Consider the following 21343-nt stretch of genomic DNA (forward strand, 5'->3'; position numbering starts at 1 on the left):
GAACTTACCTACTAAATACGTGTATACACTTTGGTACAAAGCAAAGCAAAGCAAAAGAACATACGTTGTATTACATGTTGTGGTATTTTATGTTCTTACTGCAGAGAAAAAGACCTGGAAGGATACACACCAGACAGTGGAAACATGGAAAGGAAAAAAGGACGCTTCGCTTTTTACCTCACTGACTAAGTTTAAAATGTTTAGTGACTATATTCTCCTATATGAGTTTCTTGTTGCTGTTGTAACAAATTACCATAAACTTGGTGGCTTAAAATGACACAGGTTTATAATCTTACAGTTCAAGAGGACAGAAGTTCGAAATGGGTGTCATCGGACTAAAATCAAGGTGTCGGCAGGGCGGCATCCCTTCTGGAGGTGCTAGGTGAGAATCCCTTTCCTGCCTTTTCCAGTGTCCGGAGTCTGACTGTGACCCTTGGCTTGTGGCCCCGTTCCACCTTTAAAGCCAGCAATTGCATCCTTCTGACCTCTGCTTTTATCTCCACATCTACTTCGCTGTCTCTCCTGCCTCCCTGTCATTTACCAGGACCCTTGTGATTACATTAAGCCCTCTTGGCTAATGCTGGATAAACTTCCCATCTCAAAATCCTTAATTTCATTGCATCTGCAAAGCCTCTTTTTCCATGTAAAGTAAAATATTCACTTATTCACAGGTCACAGAGATTAAAAGTAGCTATCTTTGGGGAGCAAGGTGGGGATGGTGGCATTATTCTGCTTACCACAGTGACTTGTGTAACTTTTTAAAAACCTATTGTGAAAAGCCTCATATAATACATTTTTTCTCATCACTAAACATTCCCGATAATCATAATTTCTAATGATGCCTGATATTTCACTGTAGGGATACACCGCAGTTTATTTAACTGGTCCCTCAATTGGGGATATTTAGGTGGTTTTACATTTGCATGATTTTAAAGATGATGATTTTCATGATGAACATCTTTAGGTCTTTGGGGGAATATACTGAATCAGAAATGGGTTAAGGAAATGGACTTGGTGGTCAGAAAGACCAGTTCAGATCCAGGCTCTGCCTCAATGATCCATGTCATTGGAGTCTTGGTTTCCACAACTGCAAAAGGGGGATCCTTACAATAGCTCCGACCTCGTTGGATTTTTAAACAGCATTCTTGAGATATAATTCACATACTACGCAATCCACCCAGTTGAGGGGTAAATTCAATGGTTTTTAGCCTCAGTGTTTGCAGGATTCAGTGATATTGAATACACAAGTTGTCACTACTATGAATAATTCTTTGATCACAATCCTCATCATTTTCTTAGGCTAGGTTCTTAGAATCGGCAATATAGCATAAAAGCCTGTAAGCCTCTCACATGTTTTGGAAATAGGCCTTGTGAAGATAGAAGGTGTTCTTGTGAGGGTTTTTTAACTTGGGGGGGGGAGGTCTTAGGGGTTATGTTTTAGTATTTGGATTGAATTTGGGGGCATAAAAGGAGCCGGTATGAAATTATTGGGCTAGTTGACTCAAGATGCCCTCTTTCATTCTCCCTTGTGCAAACCTGAATTATGCTCACCCTCAAACCCATACCCACAGAGTAATTAGGAGAGGTTGATTCTGGTTCACTGAATGTGCCTACGGGGTTTGTCACCCCTGCAGAGCCACTGGCCAGTCCTTCCCGATATCCAAGTGAGTCTTACTCCTTCAGTGAGAGCTGCATTGGTACCATCTCCAGTTGCTCATCTTAATTCACACCAAGCACACTGCATGGCAAACTGGCAGGAAGGAGAGGAGGTGGATCTCTACTAAGTCCATGGGGTGCCTAACCTACCTACCATGAAACCACAAAAGCATACTCTATTTGGCCGTGGGAGGACTGACTGCAGGTTTCAGGGCTGAGCTAGCGAAGTGTCAGCCAAATCCAAGGGCATGTTGCACCAGAATGATGTGTGGGCAAATCTTCAGGCACCCCAGCAGGTGTGGGAGCAGGTTACGTGAGATGGGTGTGGGTTAGCTGATGTGGGATGAGAGAAAGGTGCAGGGAGGGTGGATGCGGTCAGAGGTGGGTGAGGGTGGAGGCAAGGAATGGGGCCCCAGCTGGAATTGGATCTAGTAGTTAGACCAGTGGTTTGGAACCCTTTTTGGGTCATGGCCTCCTTAGAGAATCTGATGGATGCTAAGGAAAGAATGCACACAAACCCACATGCGCACACACACACACACACCCACACATAAATTTACACACAGTGTCAAGGTTTCCTTGAACCTAGGAAGCTCATCCAAGGACTCAGAATTGAAAACCTCTGGTCTAGACTAGTTCACAGGGACTTGTCAGAAAGAAGTCCTAAGGCTACGTTTAGAATTTGAGAACGTTTGTGTCTTCTCACGCAGCAGAGATTTAGGGAGGTTTGCAGGTTTGGGAATTAAATTCCAAAGCCCACTTATTCCATAAATGTTTTATTTACTTTCTTTCAGTTTTTATTTTGAAAATTTTCAAAGTACCAAAAAATTGCACACGCATTTAGTCTTCAATCACATTCTCCAATTGTCGACATTTTCCCCGAATCTCTCCCCTCTCCCCAGGTATGCTTGTGCTCTCAGGAACCCATGTTTTTCTGGGGTACTATCTGAGAGTAAGTTGCAGGAATTATGATACTTCATCCCTAAACACTTGGCATGTAACTCCTAAGATCAAGAGAGTCTCCTGCCTATTGCTAAGATGGGAGGAACAAAAGGACCCACCCTATTGGATTATTGTGAAAATTAAATGAGGCATTGTGTAAAGCCTCATACCACAACACCTGATACATAGTAAATACTCAAAAATGTTAGTTGGTATTATAATTATAAAAAGAGAGAGAGAGAGAGAGAGAGTGTGTCTCCTGCCTGACCACAACATAATCCTCACACTCATAAAATTTAACATTGATACAATGCTTTTGTTATATACATCCTATGTTCAAATTTCCCCAGTAGTCCCAATACATAGTGTCCTTTTAGCTGTATTCTTCCTCTTTCCCTTCCTCCCTCCCTCTCTCCCTCCTTTCCTTTCTACATTTTCCTTTCAGGATCGAATCCAGAATGATACACTTCATTTAGTTATATCTCTCAAACTCCTGTAATCAAGAGCACTACTCCAAAGTTTTGGTTTTTTGTTTTGTTTTCTCTTGTGACAATGATCTTTTTGAAGAGTCCAGGCTAGTTGTTTTGCAGAATGCTCCCCAGTTTGGATTTGTCTGATTAGTTAAAATTTGGGGGCAAATGTTGTGTCTCTTCTTGGTGCATCACATTTGAAGGGTCAGCTGGTCCCTTACTGATGATGTTAAGTTTGATTCACAATTAGAGCGATGACCTCCAGGTCACCCTTTGTAATTAATACATGCTCTGTAGGGTAACACTGTATGCATTGAAACTCTTGAGCTGTGGCAAATGCTGGGTGAGATAGCCCTGAGCATGCAGACTCAGTCTTTGTTCTCTTGCTGTTTCTACAGTGGAACAAACAGACAATAACCTAGGAAACAAATAGTTACAAAATATGCAGTTTTCTGAAGAATGTGGATGGGTGCTGAGATACAGCAGTATCAACTCTAACATTTAAAGTGAAACTAAAGGTGAGACTTAAAGAGGAAAAAGGAGTCAGGCATAGGACAATGGGAGTGGAGGCGGCAGAGGTGGCCCTGGCCAAGCTTAGAGGGTAGAAAAGAACTGAAAGATGGGCATGTGGTGATCTCAAGGAAGGAAAAGTGATAGGAGAAAGGTCCTGGTCTGATGATAATAATATTGAACATGTAATATCTGCTAGACACTGTTCTAAATGTTTTACTTGGCTTACCTTGTCTAATTTTCCCCATAGCCCTGTGAAGTAGGTGCCATTACTATTTTTATGCTGTAAAATCTACAGCACAGAGAGATTAAGTTATTGGCCCAAGGCCACACAGCTTGTAAGTAGCAGGGCTGGGATTCGAACCTGAGATGGCTCTGACTCCACAGTCTGTGCTCTTAACTGTATCAAAAAGGAGGAAACAGGGTCTCACCTAGAAAACAGAATGTGAAAAAGGATTGGAGTTGGAGCAACCTGGGCTGAGTAAGGAAGTTCTGTTGATTAAAAATGTGGGATTGGAAAGCAAGACAAAAGAATGGCCCAGAAGATCAAAGAGAGAAGAGTGTTCAGGGCTAGATGAAAACATAATAAAACAGGCCAAGGTTTGGTTGGCCACCCCAGCCTCAGTCCGCGTCCAACTCCTAGCCTGTCCCTACAGGCAGCACTCTCGCCATTCTTCTCCTGCTCTCTGTGGTCCCAAACAAAACCAGGGCATTGGTCTCAAAGCATCTCCCCACAGATTGCTTATTAACTACAAAGGGGAAAATAGGAAACTTACAGTGAGCAACCTGGCTGACTCCAACTTAACCAAGTGGTGGAAGTGAACATACAGAGCGTTGGTTCTTAGGGAAGGTTCTGCAAGGAAACCTGGGGGGAAGTGTAAGAGAAGGGTTTTGTGAGGAAGGCTCTGCATGAGGAGAGACAGGGAAGTCTTGAGGTTCAAGAGTCTCTGGGTGACAGGGCAGGGTCCACTGGGGGAAGATGGGGCATCTCTGAGAGGGACAGGGAAATCTTGAGTTGGAGAGGTTCTGAGAGATAAGAGCGGGTCCTTAGGGAGGGACTTGATGGGAACAGTTTGGGTGACAAAAAGGTCACAACAGGGTCTGTTTGGGAGATTGGGGTGGGTAAACTCTGTATGACGAGAGAGTAGAGAGCTTTGGGTAGGCGTCTCTAGGAGAGTCCTAAAAAGCTATACGGGGATAAGGCTCTAGGGCAGCAGCCTGTGGGTAGAGGAGGCCCTGTGGTGAGCGCGTTAGGCCAGAGAGAGGATGGGGAGACTTGGAAGGGGGTCATGGGGGGCGGGGCCGGGGGCGGGGCGGGCCCGCCGGGCGGGTCCCCCCGAGCAGCAGGGGGCGCTGTGAGTCTGGGAGGCCCCGGGCCGGGCGGCGGCCGCTCCTAGTAAGCGCGGCCCCTTTTCCGGGTTTCCTCCTCCTCCTCCTCCTCCTTCTTCGCCACCGCCGCCGCCGCTGTCCCTTTCCCGGCTGGCTGCTGCCGCCGCTGGTGCCGCCGACCCAGCCGCCGCCTCGGGGGCGCGAACCGAGCGGAGGCCGCCGCGGAGCGCGAGAGCCTCCCGCCCCGCCGGCCGCTCCAGGGCCGGGCCGGCTCGGCCGGCGCCCCCCGCGCCCCTAGCCCGCCCGCCCCCGCGGGCCCGGCCTGGCGCGGCCGCCCGCCGCCGCGCTCCTCCTCCTGCTCCGGCGGCCCTTGGCCCGCCGGCTCCTCCGCCCGCAGCCCCGCGACCCCCGCCGCGCCGCCGCCGCCTTCGGCGCCCCGCGGCGCCCCCCGGTCCCGCCCGCCATGCCCGGCCCGGCCGCGGGCAGCAGGGCTCGGGTCTACGCCGAGGTGAACAGCCTGAGGAGCCGCGAGTACTGGGACTATGAGGCTCACGTCCCGAGCTGGGGGTAAAGCCGCCGCTGCCCCCCGCCAGGCCCTCTCACCCCCACCCCCGCCCGGCCGCCCCCCGACGCAAACCGCGCTCGCTCCCCGCGATCTGTTCCCCCGCTGGGCCCGCGCTTCCTCGGGTCTGGGGTGGGAGGCAGACCCCCACCTCCAGTCCTCGTCTCCCTCTCCCCGCTTCTCGTCCTTTCTTCTCCGCCGTGCGCACCCCTCTCTCTCGCTCACCCCATGGAATGCTTTCTTACTGACAAGTGTAGGGGTCCAGGGGCCAGAGCCTGGTGGAAGTGAGGGAGCAGCCCTTCTCACGCTTTGGGGTTTCTGTTGGGGTGGGGAGTCAGCAGCTGTACTCTTGAGCTATTAAAATTCCCTGCCTTTTTAGTTTTTTGAAATGAGGCTGGGTGGGAGGAAATTTTTTAAAGATGTCCAGATTCTCAAAGCAGGCGCTGTCTACTTTCCGCGTGTGAAGTATAAGGCAGATGCTGTGGGTAAGGTGGCACTTCTGAGTCTCCAGGATGGATGCTTTGCTCACCTCTCTAGATTGGCTCAGACCCGTGCCTTCCTACCTCATCTCCCCCAAGTTATGAGGGAACAATTATGTTAGGAGCTGCATTCAGTGAAAGTAGCCAACTTTTTGTTGTGGCTTTCATTTAGGGAATGAGTTGTGGCAGGACGTATAGACACTTCCAAGTGCTTGATTAATGGAAGAGCTTGGATGGGAGTGTGTAGTGGGCATAGGCTTGGTTAATCCCAAGTCCTGGCATTTATATGTCACTCTTGCCTTTCACAGTAATCAAGATGATTACCAGCTGGTTCGAAAACTTGGTCGGGGAAAGTATAGTGAAGTATTTGAAGCCATTAACATCACCAACAATGAGAGAGTGGTTGTAAAAATTCTCAAGGTGAGTGTCTTATGAGTGGCATTAAAATTTCTTTTTCACAGATCAGGAGGATATAAACGATTTTAGCCACATTGTAGAATGAGAAGTACAAGCTCTCATTTTACGTATCTTCTGTGCAATGTCCCTCTACTGCTTCTCCCACCCTGTTTTCCTGTGAACTTTCAGGAAAATATGCAGACCTGTTTCAAATCTAAGCATGATAGTTCAGGAACATCCTTGTTCTGGAATGTAATTATGGGGTCCCATGATAAAAATTCCAAAGGGGTTCCATTTGTTACGTGATACATAGGTTTTCAGAAGCAAGAAGAGCCTTTTCTGGAAGATCCTGTCAGTCCAAGGGCTCCTTGAGTATGGAGTTTGTTATTCCTGAAATAAAGTTGGAGACAATTAGAGTAGCTTCAAAGATGAGCTTGAAGCCTGAGTGGAGGGGAATACCTCAGTGGATAATCACGTGTGTTTTCTCCTTTGGCGATAAAAGTTTCAGGTGGGGTGGATATAGTGAGCCAGTAGTGCCAGGAAGGCTCATTGTTGCTTATCAGCTAATAAAAGTGAAGTTGGGAGCAGTAGAGGACACTTATAATCACTAAAATAATAATTGGAACAAAACAGCCTGAATCTGGTTTAGCAGCCTAAGTTTGTTAAAGATACACGTTGTGTCATCTCTTGAATGAAGGCATGATCTCAGTGCGCATGAAGAGTTAGCAAAGTTCTCTTCTAGATAGCTGATTGTGTAGCTTGGATAATGGTTTATAGGGTGTACTAAAAAGTAGTTCTTAGACTCTGTGAAGGGTGTTCATCATGGCCAGATCATTTAATACGTGTGCATGTCATTTAGTGAAATCTTGAGATGACCAAAGAGTTAATTAATATAAGCACTTTTACATATAGAGGAGTTCCAATGTGGCCACTTTGGAGAGGCTCTGTAAATAAGAATGTAGGATTGAAAAGCTGTTTTTGTGTCTTAAGTAGAGTTAGGGCAGCTGTGTCCCTGTTTAAAAAGAGTGGTCAATCTTAGACTGTCTGAAAATCACCTTTCAGAAAAGTGATCAACTCTATTACGCAGTACCTTCCTAGCCTAGTGATGAAGAGGCAGGATTGCGGTTGAGAGAAATAGGCAAGTTATTTGTGCTGCCAGAAACACTGGGGTAAGAAGTGAGGAACTGATATTGAAGGTGCGGAGATTTTGACTCTCTTCTTCCCTAAATATGAAGTGCACCCACAGAGTCATGTGGTCTTTTCTGTTTGTTTTTCTTCACAAGTGTAAATATTGAAAGAAATGTCCCCTTCAGAGAAGTCAGCTGGGAAAGCCATACAATTTTTTCCTTTATACATTAACATAAATGTTTTTTAATATAAGCTGCTTAAAATCTCTTTAGAAGTAAGGCATAAATTGAAATTAGAAATATCCATATTTCACTCCCGTACATTCAGAAGAATGAACTGCTGACTGTGAAGCAATCCCAGAAAAACATCTAAACTTTTGTGCGATGGTAGCATTTTTTAGAGTAAGTGTGCAGCTTCCTGTGGTGTCTTTTTTGGAAAGGAACAGCATTCAGGTGTACATGTAAGTAACAGTATGTTCATTTAGGGAAGCATCACAGTGCCCTTTAGGCATCCTTGTAGAGAACTTCATAGCTTCAGTTGCTGGATAGTTTTTCCCCTGCTAAAGACTCCCAGGATATGCTTAGGGAACCCAATATGGAAGCCGAAGGTTATTTTTAACCGCCAAGAAATGTAGGCAGAAACAAACATATCTAACATCATTATGTTGAAATAACCCTTAGCCAGAATTCCTGTTTCCTATTTCTTCCTGTCTCTTACAACCCATTTTAGCAGTGGGTTGTAAGATCTTGACATTGAGCACAGAGTAAGTTCCAGTGTTCTCGAATAAGACTTGGGAGGCCCCCTTGATGCTGTAGCTTATGAAGTGTTGTTTCTTGTATCTTTTCCACACAAGTTCTTCTCAGGGTACAGCCTGAACCACCTTGTTTCCACTGGTGAAAACTACACTCACTCTCTGTTTTTCAAAGCCCTGTGCCATTTCTCTCCAGATCTTGTTCTATTTGAAGGATGGGGTAAGAAACTACTAATGGTATTGTTGGGTTTTCTCATTCTGGCAAGCTGAATTAAAGTAGGTTAAAAGTATTGTTTTTTAAAAAGAATAGGGTCTTTATCCAAAGTTATGTGCCCCTATTCAGATAAGTCAAAGTTATGACTAATACCTACTGTTGTGGTGTTTGGCCACAGGAAATTAGTTCCTTAACAGAGTGCCAGTTGCTCATAATTTGAAGGAATCCAGAAAAAGCTTCCTCTTCATCTAAGCATACTGTATTTCAGCTGCAGGAAGGAACTTAGACATTGATTTGCATATTGTGACTGAGACTGAGGGTACATTCCTTGAGGACAGGGGCTGCCTGCTTTTTTTGGTGAACATTCCATCCAGTCTTTTCCAGTGTATGAGAATGGTTGGATGATGAATGACCACAGAGGGATTTTTTTTTTCCCACAGAGGGATTTTATATCATTTAATTTACATCAGATTTCTAAATTTTTTTTGATCAAAAGTTATTGGGGCTATTAAGAGGTTTTAGGAATTTAGAAATCGATGAGTGAAATGTTTCTGTCTGTGCTGAAGTGAGGTCCTGAGGTGAAACCCTGAAGTGAAATCTTCAAAGAAAACCTTCCAATTAATAGGGAGGTTATGTCTTTTTTGACAGAAATTGTTTTGAGAAAAGAGGGAGGGAGGGAGGGAGGGGGTAGCAGATGGTTGAGGACTAATATAGCAGGGCAGAAAGCCACTTTCGTACCTAAAGTTTCACCTTTTGATTTTGAAAGGTCAACTTTTCAGCTCCTTTGTAGTACCTCCTAGGAAGGTATACACAGAAATAAAAAACATTTGGCCATTTTGGACAACTTTTAGCACTTTGTATCACCCATGTATGGATTTCATCTCCTCTTAGAGTCTTTGGGATCCTTCAAATTCAGCTGCTATTTTCTAAATAGAAGTGAAGAGCAATATCAGTTTTTAGAAAACAAATATGCAGGCTTTTGGACCCATGCTGCAAGGACTGGAAATCCTCACATTAGGCTTCCTGTTGGTGGTCTTATTTTATACAAAGAGCTTGGCTATCCAGTCCCCCCTTCCCCCAGCTACCCCCCAGCCCCAGAAATTATCAAGCTTCAAAGAATGATGGTAATACAAATTTATTTTTTCAGCATGTTTGGTGTACTTGTTTGTAGGTATTTTTAAAATTTTGTGCTTTTAGGTGATTACACATCCTTTTTAGTTCATAGTGGGCTGGTGGCTCTTCAGGTTATATCAAAATGATGTTCTCTGTGTGCTGATACCATGCTTTCTCCTTTATTTCTGCTTTTTCAGCTGGTAGGTTTTTTTTACCCTCCATTTACTTTATTAGGCAAGTGTACCAAGACATCATCTTCCTGAAACAAGACATTAATACTAGTTTACCTAAATTTTTTGGTGATTTCTAGTTTCTACACGTCTCATGGTATAAAAAGAGTTAAAAAGAGTATTATTGAAGTATTACATTAAAAATAATTCAACTTTAAAAAATTGTGAACTAGTCAGTGCTGTTTCTAATATTGTGGTTGTGGGGTCAGAGATTGAGTGTGGTTAAACTGTGAAACAGAGTCACAGAATAGGGGAACATATGTATTATTAGAACCCAAACCTTTTTTTTTTTTTAATAGATAAACCAAGACCCAGGGGAGCCTGCAGTTTGCTCAGGGTCCCATGGCTAGGGGGACAGAAGACTAGGTTCATGACCATCGGTTCCCGCCATGGAGTCTTGGTAGATGTGAGGAGTACATGTAGGACATTTGCTGGATGTTCTGAACTGTAACTGGAAAGATGGCCGAACACTCACTGGAAGTCAAATGGAATTAATTTGTTTCCAGTGATTTTTGGAGTTATTCTTCTGGAAGGAAACAGTTGAGGTTAGAGGGTTGCTGGTTGAAGTGTGGGATAGGTGAAAGCCCAGAGAGCTACAGGCACCCAGGCTTGTGTTCTCTGGTTTGTATCCACAGCAGCATGTTTTAATGTGTAAGTGCATTCCTTTCTTGTTTGACATCACAAGAACCAGTGTTTCTATACTTTTTTAATCCATACAGGTCTTCCAAGTCTCATCCTAATCACTTGCTAAGAGAGCAGAACCAGTAGTAGAAAGAACTGTACCATCCTCTACATGAGATTCAAAAGACCTGCTGTGTGCCTCATATTTTTAAATAAAACTTTTTTTTTAATCGTGAGAATAAACAGTTCAAAATGTTGATAATGTAATTGGGAAGATGAGAGTTGAAAGATTAGGGGGAAATTTGCTGTGAAGAAATAAACACTGCTCAGATAATATTTATGTTTAGGTCACTTGCAGTGGATTTCAGAGATGCTACTGGGGTAATAAAAGCCATCATCTAGACTGAGCTTTCTTTCTACTCTATCCTACACTCCTGACAACCGTTGTTCATTGTAATTGTTTATTGCAGGTGATGGAATTAGTATCTTAGTGCGGCAATTGTTGCTTTGGTAGTGGAATAAAAGTAATCCCAGATTTGTAAGTTCTGCGCTATATTCCTGCCTTCCTTGAATTTATCACTTCACTTATGCTTGGAAAGAAATTGAAATGGGACTTTCCCTGTTAATAAATGCTGGGATTTGTTGAGGTCATAATTCGTACGCCTCTGCTAGACATTAGTTTGCAAATTCAGTCACAATTAAATGCTAGTAGTTGAAATCATTCTCAGGTCTGGCTTTTTTTAAAAATCTGCTCTAGTAGATAAATAGGACAGATTACTGACTTTATCAACTTTTGTCTTTCTAAACAGCCATCACTAAATTGGTCTTTTGTTTCAAAGTGTTTAATGTTGGTGAATAGGGAAAGAGAAAAAGGACCTTAATCTTGGAATACATTGAACAACAACATTCTCCTGTATAGTTGGGACTCTTTGCCTGTGGGCAGAAATCTTCTGAAAAAATTCTGTTTTTCTTTCTTTTCAGAGCTCATGCACAAAAAATTTTAAAGGAGTTTTCCTCCTTTAAATATTCTCTCTAGGTGTGTGCCTTAATTCATTTATTATTGAAATTTGATTTAATACTTTATTTTCTTTTTTTAGCCTTTTGCCATTTTATCTACTAGACTTTGAGTTTAATTTTTGTTTTGTTAAACAGCTAAACTGATTCAGTTAGAACCAGATATTCTCTGAATTAGAATAAATGAACCTTAGGTAAGAGAGGTTTTGTCTAGCATGCAGGATGAAATGTGAAATGATGAGATTGTGATGGGAATGTATTCTCCACTTCAGTGGTGGTGAATGTGTGCAGACAGTGGGCTAGAGGGTCAAAGCATCATCATTTCTATAAAAATCCCTGGTCTGTTTTCCTTCGGATGCCAAGGATCCTCCCTTATAAATCCTAACTTTTTCTCTTCAATTCTTTTTATAGAATTTAAATCTTTGCTTTCACTCCCTGGGAGCTCATTGGTTTTTCAGCTTCTGGAGCATCTCTTAGGTTCAGAGGAGTGAGCTTGAGGCTAAAGGGAGTTACCTGTAGCCTGGTTCCTGTAGAGACTTGGTGCCCTTTCTTTGGAGGGAAGTGTCCTGAGCTGTACATCAGTCTTTTCTTGGGTTTGTTTTTTTTTTCCCACAGTCTGTTGGTCTTTTGTCAGCATGTGAGGACTCCAGCTGCGGTGTGACTCCATTGTACCACTTCAGAATTGTCCTGCTGTCCCCAACCTCTAGTTTGGGAAGTTATTGGACAGATGACAATTGGGCAACAAAATATGCTTCACTTGCTCTATAAGTTACCTTTAGACCTAATGAAAAATATGTTCATCTTAACTGGGTTGTCCAGGAACTGGGTGCCTGCCTGATCTGTTGCTGAATAATGGAAGAACAAAGCAAGGCTTTATGTGGGGCATAGTCATAGGAGCAGCTTATTTAATGGGTTACCCCTGTGCTGATTCACTGTTAGAGGGAGAGGAGGGTTTTTAGTGAACACAGGCTTCTTCTGGCTGTTGTGTTTTTCTCCCTCTGTTGCCACTCCCACAGATTTGTAACTGCTTTCTAGTAGTGGATGGCAGCTTTAGAGTTTTCTTACGTTGAATATACTGGTATCATTGGCTAAATTTTTAGATATGATAGCCAGCTTTTATTTTTCTCTTAACTTACTAACAAAATTTCAGACTTATAAAAAATTACAAAAATTCCTGTATCTTTCACTGAGATTTCTCAAATATTGACATTTGTTTTATCCTTCTCTCTTATATATATACGTGTGTATATATACACAGGTATGTATGTGTATGCACATATATAATTATATTTCTTTTACTTGTCTTAAGTGTTTAAGAGTAAATGGTAGTCATCCCTAATTTCCTGTATTTCCTGAAATCAGGAACAGTTTCTTACATAACTTGCAATGCCATGATCAAAAATCAGAAATTAACATTGATGCAGAGGAAGACAAATATTGTATGCTAACTCGTATATACGGAATCTAAAAATGGTACTGATGAACTCAGTGACAAAAACAAGGACGCAGATGCAGAGAATGGACTGGAGAACTTGAGGTTTGGGGGGGGCGGGGGGTGAAGGGGAAGCTGAGATGAAGTGAGAGAGTAGCATAAACATATATATACTACCAACTGTAAAATAGATAGCCAGTGGGAAGCTGCTGTATAACAAAGGGAATTCAACTCAAGGATGGATGATGCCTTAGAGGACTGGGACGGGGAGGGTGGGGGGGAGTCGAGGGAGGGAGGGAATACGGGGATATGTGTATAAATACAGATGATTGAACTTGGTGTACCTCAAAAAAATAAAAGGGAAAAAAACAAAAACAAACATTTGTTTATAGGATAAAGATTTAAAAAATACTAAATGTATATTACTCTAACATACTAAATGTATGTAATCTCTAGATGTAATATAGTGTGTATACTATCTAAATGTAATATACTAGAAATGTAAATACATAAAATGTAATCATATAAAAACTATATTACATGACAATTTACCAGAGAACTCTAAAATATAGAAAACTTGTATTTAGGAAAGCAGAATTAAATACTGAAGGAAAAATTAACAGACATTAAGAACAAATTTCAGAAATGCAAATCACCTAGCAAATATTTTAAAAATAAAACTTGGTTAGAAAAGCAGAAGAGAATCACAAAAGAGCAAATTATCTATCTAGCTATATGAAAAAGCCACAAATAATTTGAAACGCTAAACTTAAGCATAAAGAAGCAAGATTGGAAACTTATTCTGATATTGGAAAAAAACAAAACAAAACATTGATGCAGTGCTGTTAATCTACAGCCCCCATTCTTATTTGCCAGTTGTCCTTATAATGTTCTTTATAGCAAAGGAAAATCAGAGATCATGTGTTATATTCAGTTGTCATATCATTTTAGACTGGAGTAGTTGTTCAGTCTGTGTGCTTCATGACATTGAAATTTTTGAAGCTTATAGGCTGCTTATTTCCTAGTATATCCTTCTCTGGCTGTTTTCTGAACAAGCTGTACTTCCTATTCAAATGCTTCATTTTCCCAAAGTATTGAGCTCTGTAATTATGTAAAAGGGAAACCAGTAGTACAATTCCTAAGTGGACGTGGGGAAGAACTGCAGTAGCCAGATCTATTCTACTGAGAATCCTGACAAAGTGGAGTGGTCGTGATGGTGGCAGCCAGATTCCATTCTCTCAATTGAGCGCCCTCTTATAGGTGATGAAGGTGTTCTGTGTTTCATAATCTCTCTGTTTTGGTTTGTGTTCAAAGCTGTGGCTTGGTGACCAACAGGAGATGGTGGTTTCTCTGGCATGTGTATATATTACATCTCCCCCCATCCCACCACCACATACATACAGGCTTTTTCACTTTTGTTTCATGGCTAATCCATTGGACTCTCTTTGCTTGTGCTTTTATAACAGTATCTCAGTGATGGAATGCTCCTTTTTTTTTAGTTACGTTTCTCCCATAGCCACACTTGGGAAATGAAAGCACAGTGGTTGAGAGTGAGGCCTACAGTCATACTGTCTAGATTTGAATTCTGCCCCCACTCTTTAGAATTAGCTGTGTGACCTTGGGCAGATAGCTCAACTTGCCTGAGTCTACTACCCAGGAATTTTGTGAGGATGAAATACGATATATTACTAACTAAAAATTTGAAAATAATAAAGCTAACATTTATTGACTGCTTCCTATGTGCCAGTCACTGTTTAAGTACTTTACAAAGCATGATTGATTGTGATAATGCTTATCTTTCCAGAACTACTTTTATTCTTCTTCAAACTCTTAGCCCGTTTAAGACAAGAAATAACATGTATAATGCTAGTATTTCTGATTAAGGTTTTTAATTTTTCTATCCAGCAAATTGAAAAGTTAGTAGGTCGCAGGGGTTTTCAATCACTGCTATATCAAGAGATCAGTTTTCACCTTTGCTGATCCATCATCTCTTTCTTTAGGATTGGGATCTGTTGGGAAGTTTTACTAGCTCTGAACTGATTTCAGATTCTAGATAGAAGGAAATGGGAGTGGTGACAGGAAATGGGAGCCAGCAGCTGGGAAACAAGTTTGTAACTTGATGTCAGTGAACTGGTCTTCACTCCTAGAAGACAAAATTACATGCAACTCTTTGGAAGAGCAGGTGTCTCACCATTTTGTTTCAGTTTTTCCATTTGTGAGTGCATGATAGACAGCTGTTCAGAGCTATAACATTTTCCATTTGGCAGTTATCTAGTCAACATTTTATTTTTAAAGTATGACATGGATATTCAAATTTTTATGTGCCCTAAATGTAACTACTTAAAGATTTGATACATAAGCTATATGAGTCCATGAATTATTTGATTCTTATGGGCAGGCACATTTTATCTCTTTTCCTTTTTTTTTTTTTGCCCCTTCTAATTTAGACATGCCCTTTAGTGTGCAAGATAGTGCAGTATCCATTTGATATAAATATTGTTTTAAAGTTTTATTTATTAACTTCGAAAGGATCTTACTTCTGATTACTCTTGTGTATTTAAGCCAGTGAAGAAAAAGAAGATAAAACGAGAGGTTAAGATTCTGGAGAACCTTCGTGGTGGAACAAATATCATTAAGCTGATTGACACTGTGAAGGACCCTGTGGTAGGTGCCTGGTGGCTGTGGGAGGGAGCGAGTAAGTGTGTGTGTCAGTGTCATAGAACCGGAAAATAATGGGAAACTTTATAATACAGTGGGAATGACTATGCTTGTCTTTACTACTAACCTATTTTGAAAACCAGAAAAAATCATGGTGGCCCCGTGATAAAATAGCCACTGCCACTTTTATGGAACCTAAAAGTATATGTAGAAAAAAATCCCTGTCCCAGTTTTACTACCTCATTATTTTGATTTGGCCCACAAACGTTTAGTGAATATCTCCTTTACACCCCTGCTTTTCTCCCAACTTTGAAAACTTATCACTGCCAATTAACATTATTTTACCTCACTTAAGTAAGCCTGACGTTTGAAAATCTGGGTTTATAGGAAGAAATAGGAAGTGTCTCCACGTGGACACTTGGCATAGAGAGCTGAACAGATCATAGCCCCACAGACCCCTTGAGGTCACTGCGTTGCTGTTTCTCATACTGGTCTTTGACTCAGCATCCACTATTAGGGCTCACATTCTTTGTATGACAATTTAAATATCTTTGTTAAAATGCTTAATTTTTAGCCATTTTAAATATGCTGTTGAATTTTGTTTTCTCTCCCCCTCAGGAGTAGCTTAACCTTACGAGTTTATGATTAGCCAAAGCTTCCCATCCAATTTCTGTTCTTTATCTGTTCTACCGAATATTTCCCTGTTCTCCCACGATAGCTTTTTAACAAGTAGGTCTTTGCTTCTGTCTGCTAAAGACATCCTCATAATAATGTAACTAACATGCATTGAATGCTTACTATGTGCCAGGCACTTTTCTGGGTGTCTAACAGTATCATGCCGTTTAATCCCCACAAAAGCCCAGTGGGATAGGTACCATTTTTGTCCACACTGTCACATTGTATAGATAAGAAAACTGAAGTCTTGCAGAGATTAAGTAATTCAGTTACACAGTATCACTGAATTGAAAAATAAGAAAAGTTTTCCTTTTGGACCCTGAAAAGATTGAGAAGGATGGTTGTATGCCAGATTCTATCTGAGAGGCATTAAAAATGTATCCCAAACTTATCAGCTCAGATTGATTTTCCAGTAACTAACTCTGGACTTCATACTGTTTGAAAATGGCCTGCGGTGTGAGCCAGTATGTAGTTGTATGCCTAGAGCATCATCATCTTTTTTTTTTTTTTTTTTTTAAGTTAACAGAACTTCGTGATTCCTGTCATTACTTTTGTAATTTGTTACTTAAAGCATGTGTGTGTTTTACGTGATATGTAATGCAGGAAATCAAAGTGAATGAAAACCAACAGGGAACCCTCATCCTCAAACTTGTAGGGGGAAAGGCTAGCTCCCAGCCTACAGAGAGATCTGGTGGTCTTGTTGAAACCTTTCATCATTGGGCTAGTGAGGAATCCTTGGACCAGGGCTGCTGCTTGTTCTGGCAAAGATATGCATGCATGCACTGTGGCCTATTTCCTAGGTAACTTTTACCTGCTTCCTTGAGCAAAACTTCACAGCCATAAAGATTTTCAAGATGATTTTATTTCTTCCTATAACCCTTTCAGCCCCTGTTTTTCTCTCAAGTTTGAAAGCTTGTTACTGCCAATTAGCATTATTTTACCTTACCTAAGTAAACCCGACTTTTGAACACCTGTATTTTACACAAGGAAATATTGAACATTTTGTACTCATTGCATTAAAGATTATAGTGCTTTAAACATACTTGATTTTATATGATTTGAGGGGAGGACACACATCTTTGTAACCTGAGACATTCTCTAGTTGTACCTAGCCAGGGCAGTAATTTCACATTATACCTTACTGATAATTATACTCTTTTTTTTTTTTTTTTTTTAAACCTTGAAAAGATCAATGATAAATTCCCAAGACCTATGATAACTTTGTAAAATGCGTCTGGCTCATTACACCAAGATGAAAATGTATCACTCTTTGTAGTTGGCAAACTGGAACACTGCAGAGTGTAAATCTTCACATAATGTGCCAGGCCCACTGACAGGTTGGTCAGAGAATACAGCTCTTTTTAAAAAACAAAAACAAAACCTTTATTATCAAAAATTGCAAGCATTTACAAAAATAAAATGAGTAGTGTAATGAACCACCCTGCACACGTCACCCAACTTTAGCTCAAGTTAATCAGCTGTGGCCAACTTTTCGTCTATACCCCACCCGCTTCCCTGCCACCCACCATCCCCAGTTGTTTTGAAGCAAATTGCAAACATAAAATTTCAAGAGGATTCTTTCTTAATAGGCTCTCCCTGTTGAGTGAATCTCTCTTTCATCTAAGTGGGATTTGGGGATGGGCCAGTACGATAGAAGCAAGTTACATTTGTTTGAATACTTATAAAGCATTAATTAATATTCTCTCTTGCAGTCAAAGACACCAGCTTTGGTATTTGAATATATCAATAATACAGATTTTAAGGTAAGTATATACTTTTTCTTTCTGGCATGGGGTTAATGGGGAGTGGGGAGGTGGCAATATGTACTATTGGTACTCTAGAACACAAGGGGGCCAGGAAAGGTCATTGGTGAGAGCAGGAAATAACATTGGATTCCTTACAAGCATTAGTACAGGATGCAGAAAGTGGTTAGGTATACTTGCATTTGGTGAAATTACTCATCACTCTTTGCCTTGCTTACTCTGGGGAGAGCTGCTGGGCTGGGTCTAAGTTAATGCCTCATCTATAATGCTCCTGTTGTAGACAAACATAGTTTTAGGTACATGTTAACTTTAATTTTCGTAGGAATCTTACATTCCTGATAGGAAGTGATAAATGGGTACAGGACTTGGGTGGAGAAAGTCAGTATAGGGTGGATTCACGCTGTCAGATGGTGTGTGTTCGTGCACACTGTATACAAAGCAAATGGCACAGAGTCACTGTGCTTTAGAAGAGCCCTATTTGGGGTTATTTACATTTCTTATGTTTATAATGCGTGTTAATTTAGACTTTAAAGTGTTCTAAAAGCATGGTTCTAAGCTGGTTTTCTGTGAATTTGTTTTTATTGTTGTTCGAGCACTGCAGCCTTCTGATAAGTAAGCAGGCATACCGAACATGGTAGAGCATAATATGAAAACCAATATAAAAACAAATAGTGGTGTTGATTTTTAGCGGCATTTAGAGAACTTTTAGGTGATTATACTTCTCTGTCAGCATATAAAAGGCTTGTGGTTTTGTTGTGATGGAAGTTAGGACAAAACCAGATCAGCAGTTGAAAGATGTTGGTATGGGAGAGTGATGCTTTTGGGTGAAAATAAAACAATCTTATCCTCACGTTTACTTTTGCTTAGGTAATCACTCTAAAATAAAGTTAATTAGTGAAAATAAGCAAAAGTGCATATTATGACTTATAAAACAATAAGCAAGTTTTATATTCAGTACAGTCATCCCTTCATATCCATGGCAGATTGGTGATTGGTTCTAGGACCCCCAGGAATACCAGAACCCAAGGACGCTCAAGTCCCTTTATATATCAATAGAAATGGCATAGTGTTTGCATGTAACATGTACGTCATCCTGTATACTTTAAATCATCTCCAGATTACTTGTAATACCTAATGTCACGTAAATGCTATGTAAATAGTCGGTGGGGCACAACAAATTCAGCTCTGTGGAATTTTTTTTTTCGTTCTTTGGTTGGTTGAATCCTCGAATGTGGAGGGATAACGGTATAGCTTTCCCCACATGTAACAAGTTTCCTTGTTAATGTGACTCCTTAAAGGTGAACTCCAGAAAGTGGGATGTAAATTTTTTCAGTAACTAGCATAGCAGTGCTTAGCTGGTAGAGTACTGTGCTAATACACATAACTGATCACACTTTTGCTATGAACTGCTGAGGTTTATCAAGATGTCCATGATTGGGAATGTGTGCGTTTCTTAAGAAGTAGGCTTTAATGAAACCACACATTTTCCTAATGCAAAAGTTTAAAAGCCGGTCTTAATGGAACTTCACAGTGAAATCCCTCAGATTTCAATGCCTCTGCTTCCTTAATGAATTTTTACCAGTTAGCTAGCCACAGATTTAAAAATTTCACTTCAACATTTTTGTTTCTTAAATTGACAGCTGCTCTGTTGATTTAATAACATACAGAAGATCAGTTTTTAATTCCTAGAGAAATCTTACTTCCTAAATAGGGGATGTTTTGATGGCATATATTCTCTAGGAGCTTCCTTTAAAAGAGTCATGGGAAATTGATGTTTTTTGAGGCTTGCGTATCTGAAAACATCTTTGTTTTATCCTCCCAATTAATACATTTGCCATGATATAGAATTCTAGGTTGTAATTAATAATATCCTCAGAATTCTGAAAGGATTGTTCCACTATTACTACTGAAGCCATTCTGGTTTCCTCTTATATGTGATCTGGTTTTTTTTTTTTTTTTTTTTTTCTTCTGAAAGCTTTTAGCATTGTCTCTTTCTTCTCAGTCTCTGAAATTTCACAGTGATGTGCTTTCATACAGGTTGCTTTCATCCTTTGTTCTGGGGACTTACTGGGCTTTTTCAGTCTAGAAACCCATGTCCTTCCGTTTTGGAAAAATATTTTTAATGTTCTTTTATTTTCTTTACTTTCTTACTTGTTCTCACTTTCTAAAACTCATTCGAATGTTAGACTTCATATCTTGGTGCTCTGTTTTCTTTTCTGAATTTTTAAAAATAGTATTCTGTTCTTTCATGTTTTATGTAATATCTTCTATTTTCTCACTGAGAGTATGTGGGTTTTTTCCCATTATGTTTTCCTCTTCGTGTCTTCTGTTTTTCTTCCAAATTCCTTTTCTGGGGGTGTTTTTGGTTTTTGTCTGTTATAGTTGTCTGAAATGTCACGGTTTTTGATTGTCTGCTCCTACTGTAGAGTAATGAAATTACTGACTACTGATTATCGACTCCTATCTTAAGGATGCAAGCCTGGCTGCCGGCATTTAAGTAGCCTCAAGTTGAGGAGAGCTGTAGAGGGTGCCATGTGAGCTTTCACCTTTTCAATGTGGTGTTTTAAATTCGTTTTCCTATTTTCAGCTCAATCTCTTTGCCCTTTTTCAGTGATACCTGGGGTCAGTAATTCCTGAGCCTTTCTGTAGTTTTTCAGTGTGAGGTGTTTGCTACTGGGCCCCCTCCGCTGGCAGAACGTTGGCAGAATTCTCAGCTTTTTTGGTCTGCTAAGTCAACTGGACATCTGTTTTCTAGCTTCAGAATTTGTTCTTTCTTCCATTCGCTTAGCATTGTGAGTAAATCACCTCTGTTCCTTACAGTTATTTTAGAGGAGCTTTGGGAAGAAGCAGAGGTGGGATGGGTTGGTTCTGCTATGTTATTAAACTGGAGGTCCCCTTTGAATGTTCAAGCCATACCATTTTAGTCAACTTAAAAGATCTTAAATATCAGGTAGCAGATGTGTGTTTTGGAAGAGTAAATCATAACAGGAAAATTACTTTCTTTTCGGGATAGTATGACAGACCATAAGTGGGGAAATCAGTTGATTTAATGTCCATTGTCCTTCAGGCTTTTTATTTTGTCCTGTGTCCATTTTATTAGGAAACGTTTTTATTATTTTTTTATTTTACTTTTAAGTATAGTAATAACTGGTTTTAAGGTATCATCCAGAGAAGGTTTGTCCCTGGTTTAAATACCAGGGATGAATCAACAGTGACACAGCCTGTTCTTTTCAATATTTTTTATTGATAAGATTGATAATAAATTTTGATCTATAATTTCCTTTTATTGTAGAGTCTTTCTGATTTTGGTATCAAGGTTATACTACATAACATAAGTTAGATAGTTTTTGTATTCTCTGAAGGTTTATATAAAATAGGGATGATCTAGGTAGTAGATGTC

At 40.6% G+C, this 21343-nt stretch overlaps 1 protein-coding gene across 2 annotated transcripts in view; it reads left to right on the forward strand.

Moving 5' to 3' along the window:
* The first annotated feature begins 5295 nt into the window (after window positions 1-5295).
* The window catches only part of CSNK2A2 (casein kinase 2 alpha 2), a 36936-nt gene continuing 20888 nt past the window's right edge, over window positions 5296-21343 (forward strand). The window contains exons 1-4 of one of the 2 annotated variants that reach the window (XM_057711720.1): window positions 5296-5474; window positions 6257-6368; window positions 15410-15511; window positions 17893-17943. In XM_057711720.1, coding sequence (XP_057567703.1) covers window positions 5371-5474; window positions 6257-6368; window positions 15410-15511; window positions 17893-17943 — 369 coding nt within the window. In that variant the 5' untranslated portion in view covers window positions 5296-5370. The remainder of the gene's footprint in view (window positions 5475-6256; window positions 6369-15409; window positions 15512-17892; window positions 17944-21343) is intronic. The other variant, XM_057711721.1, reaches the window with a different exon arrangement.

Source organism: Hippopotamus amphibius, chromosome 16, assembly GCF_030028045.1.
Source record: "Hippopotamus amphibius kiboko isolate mHipAmp2 chromosome 16, mHipAmp2.hap2, whole genome shotgun sequence".
In the NCBI taxonomy this organism is placed as follows: Eukaryota; Metazoa; Chordata; class Mammalia; order Artiodactyla; family Hippopotamidae; genus Hippopotamus; species Hippopotamus amphibius.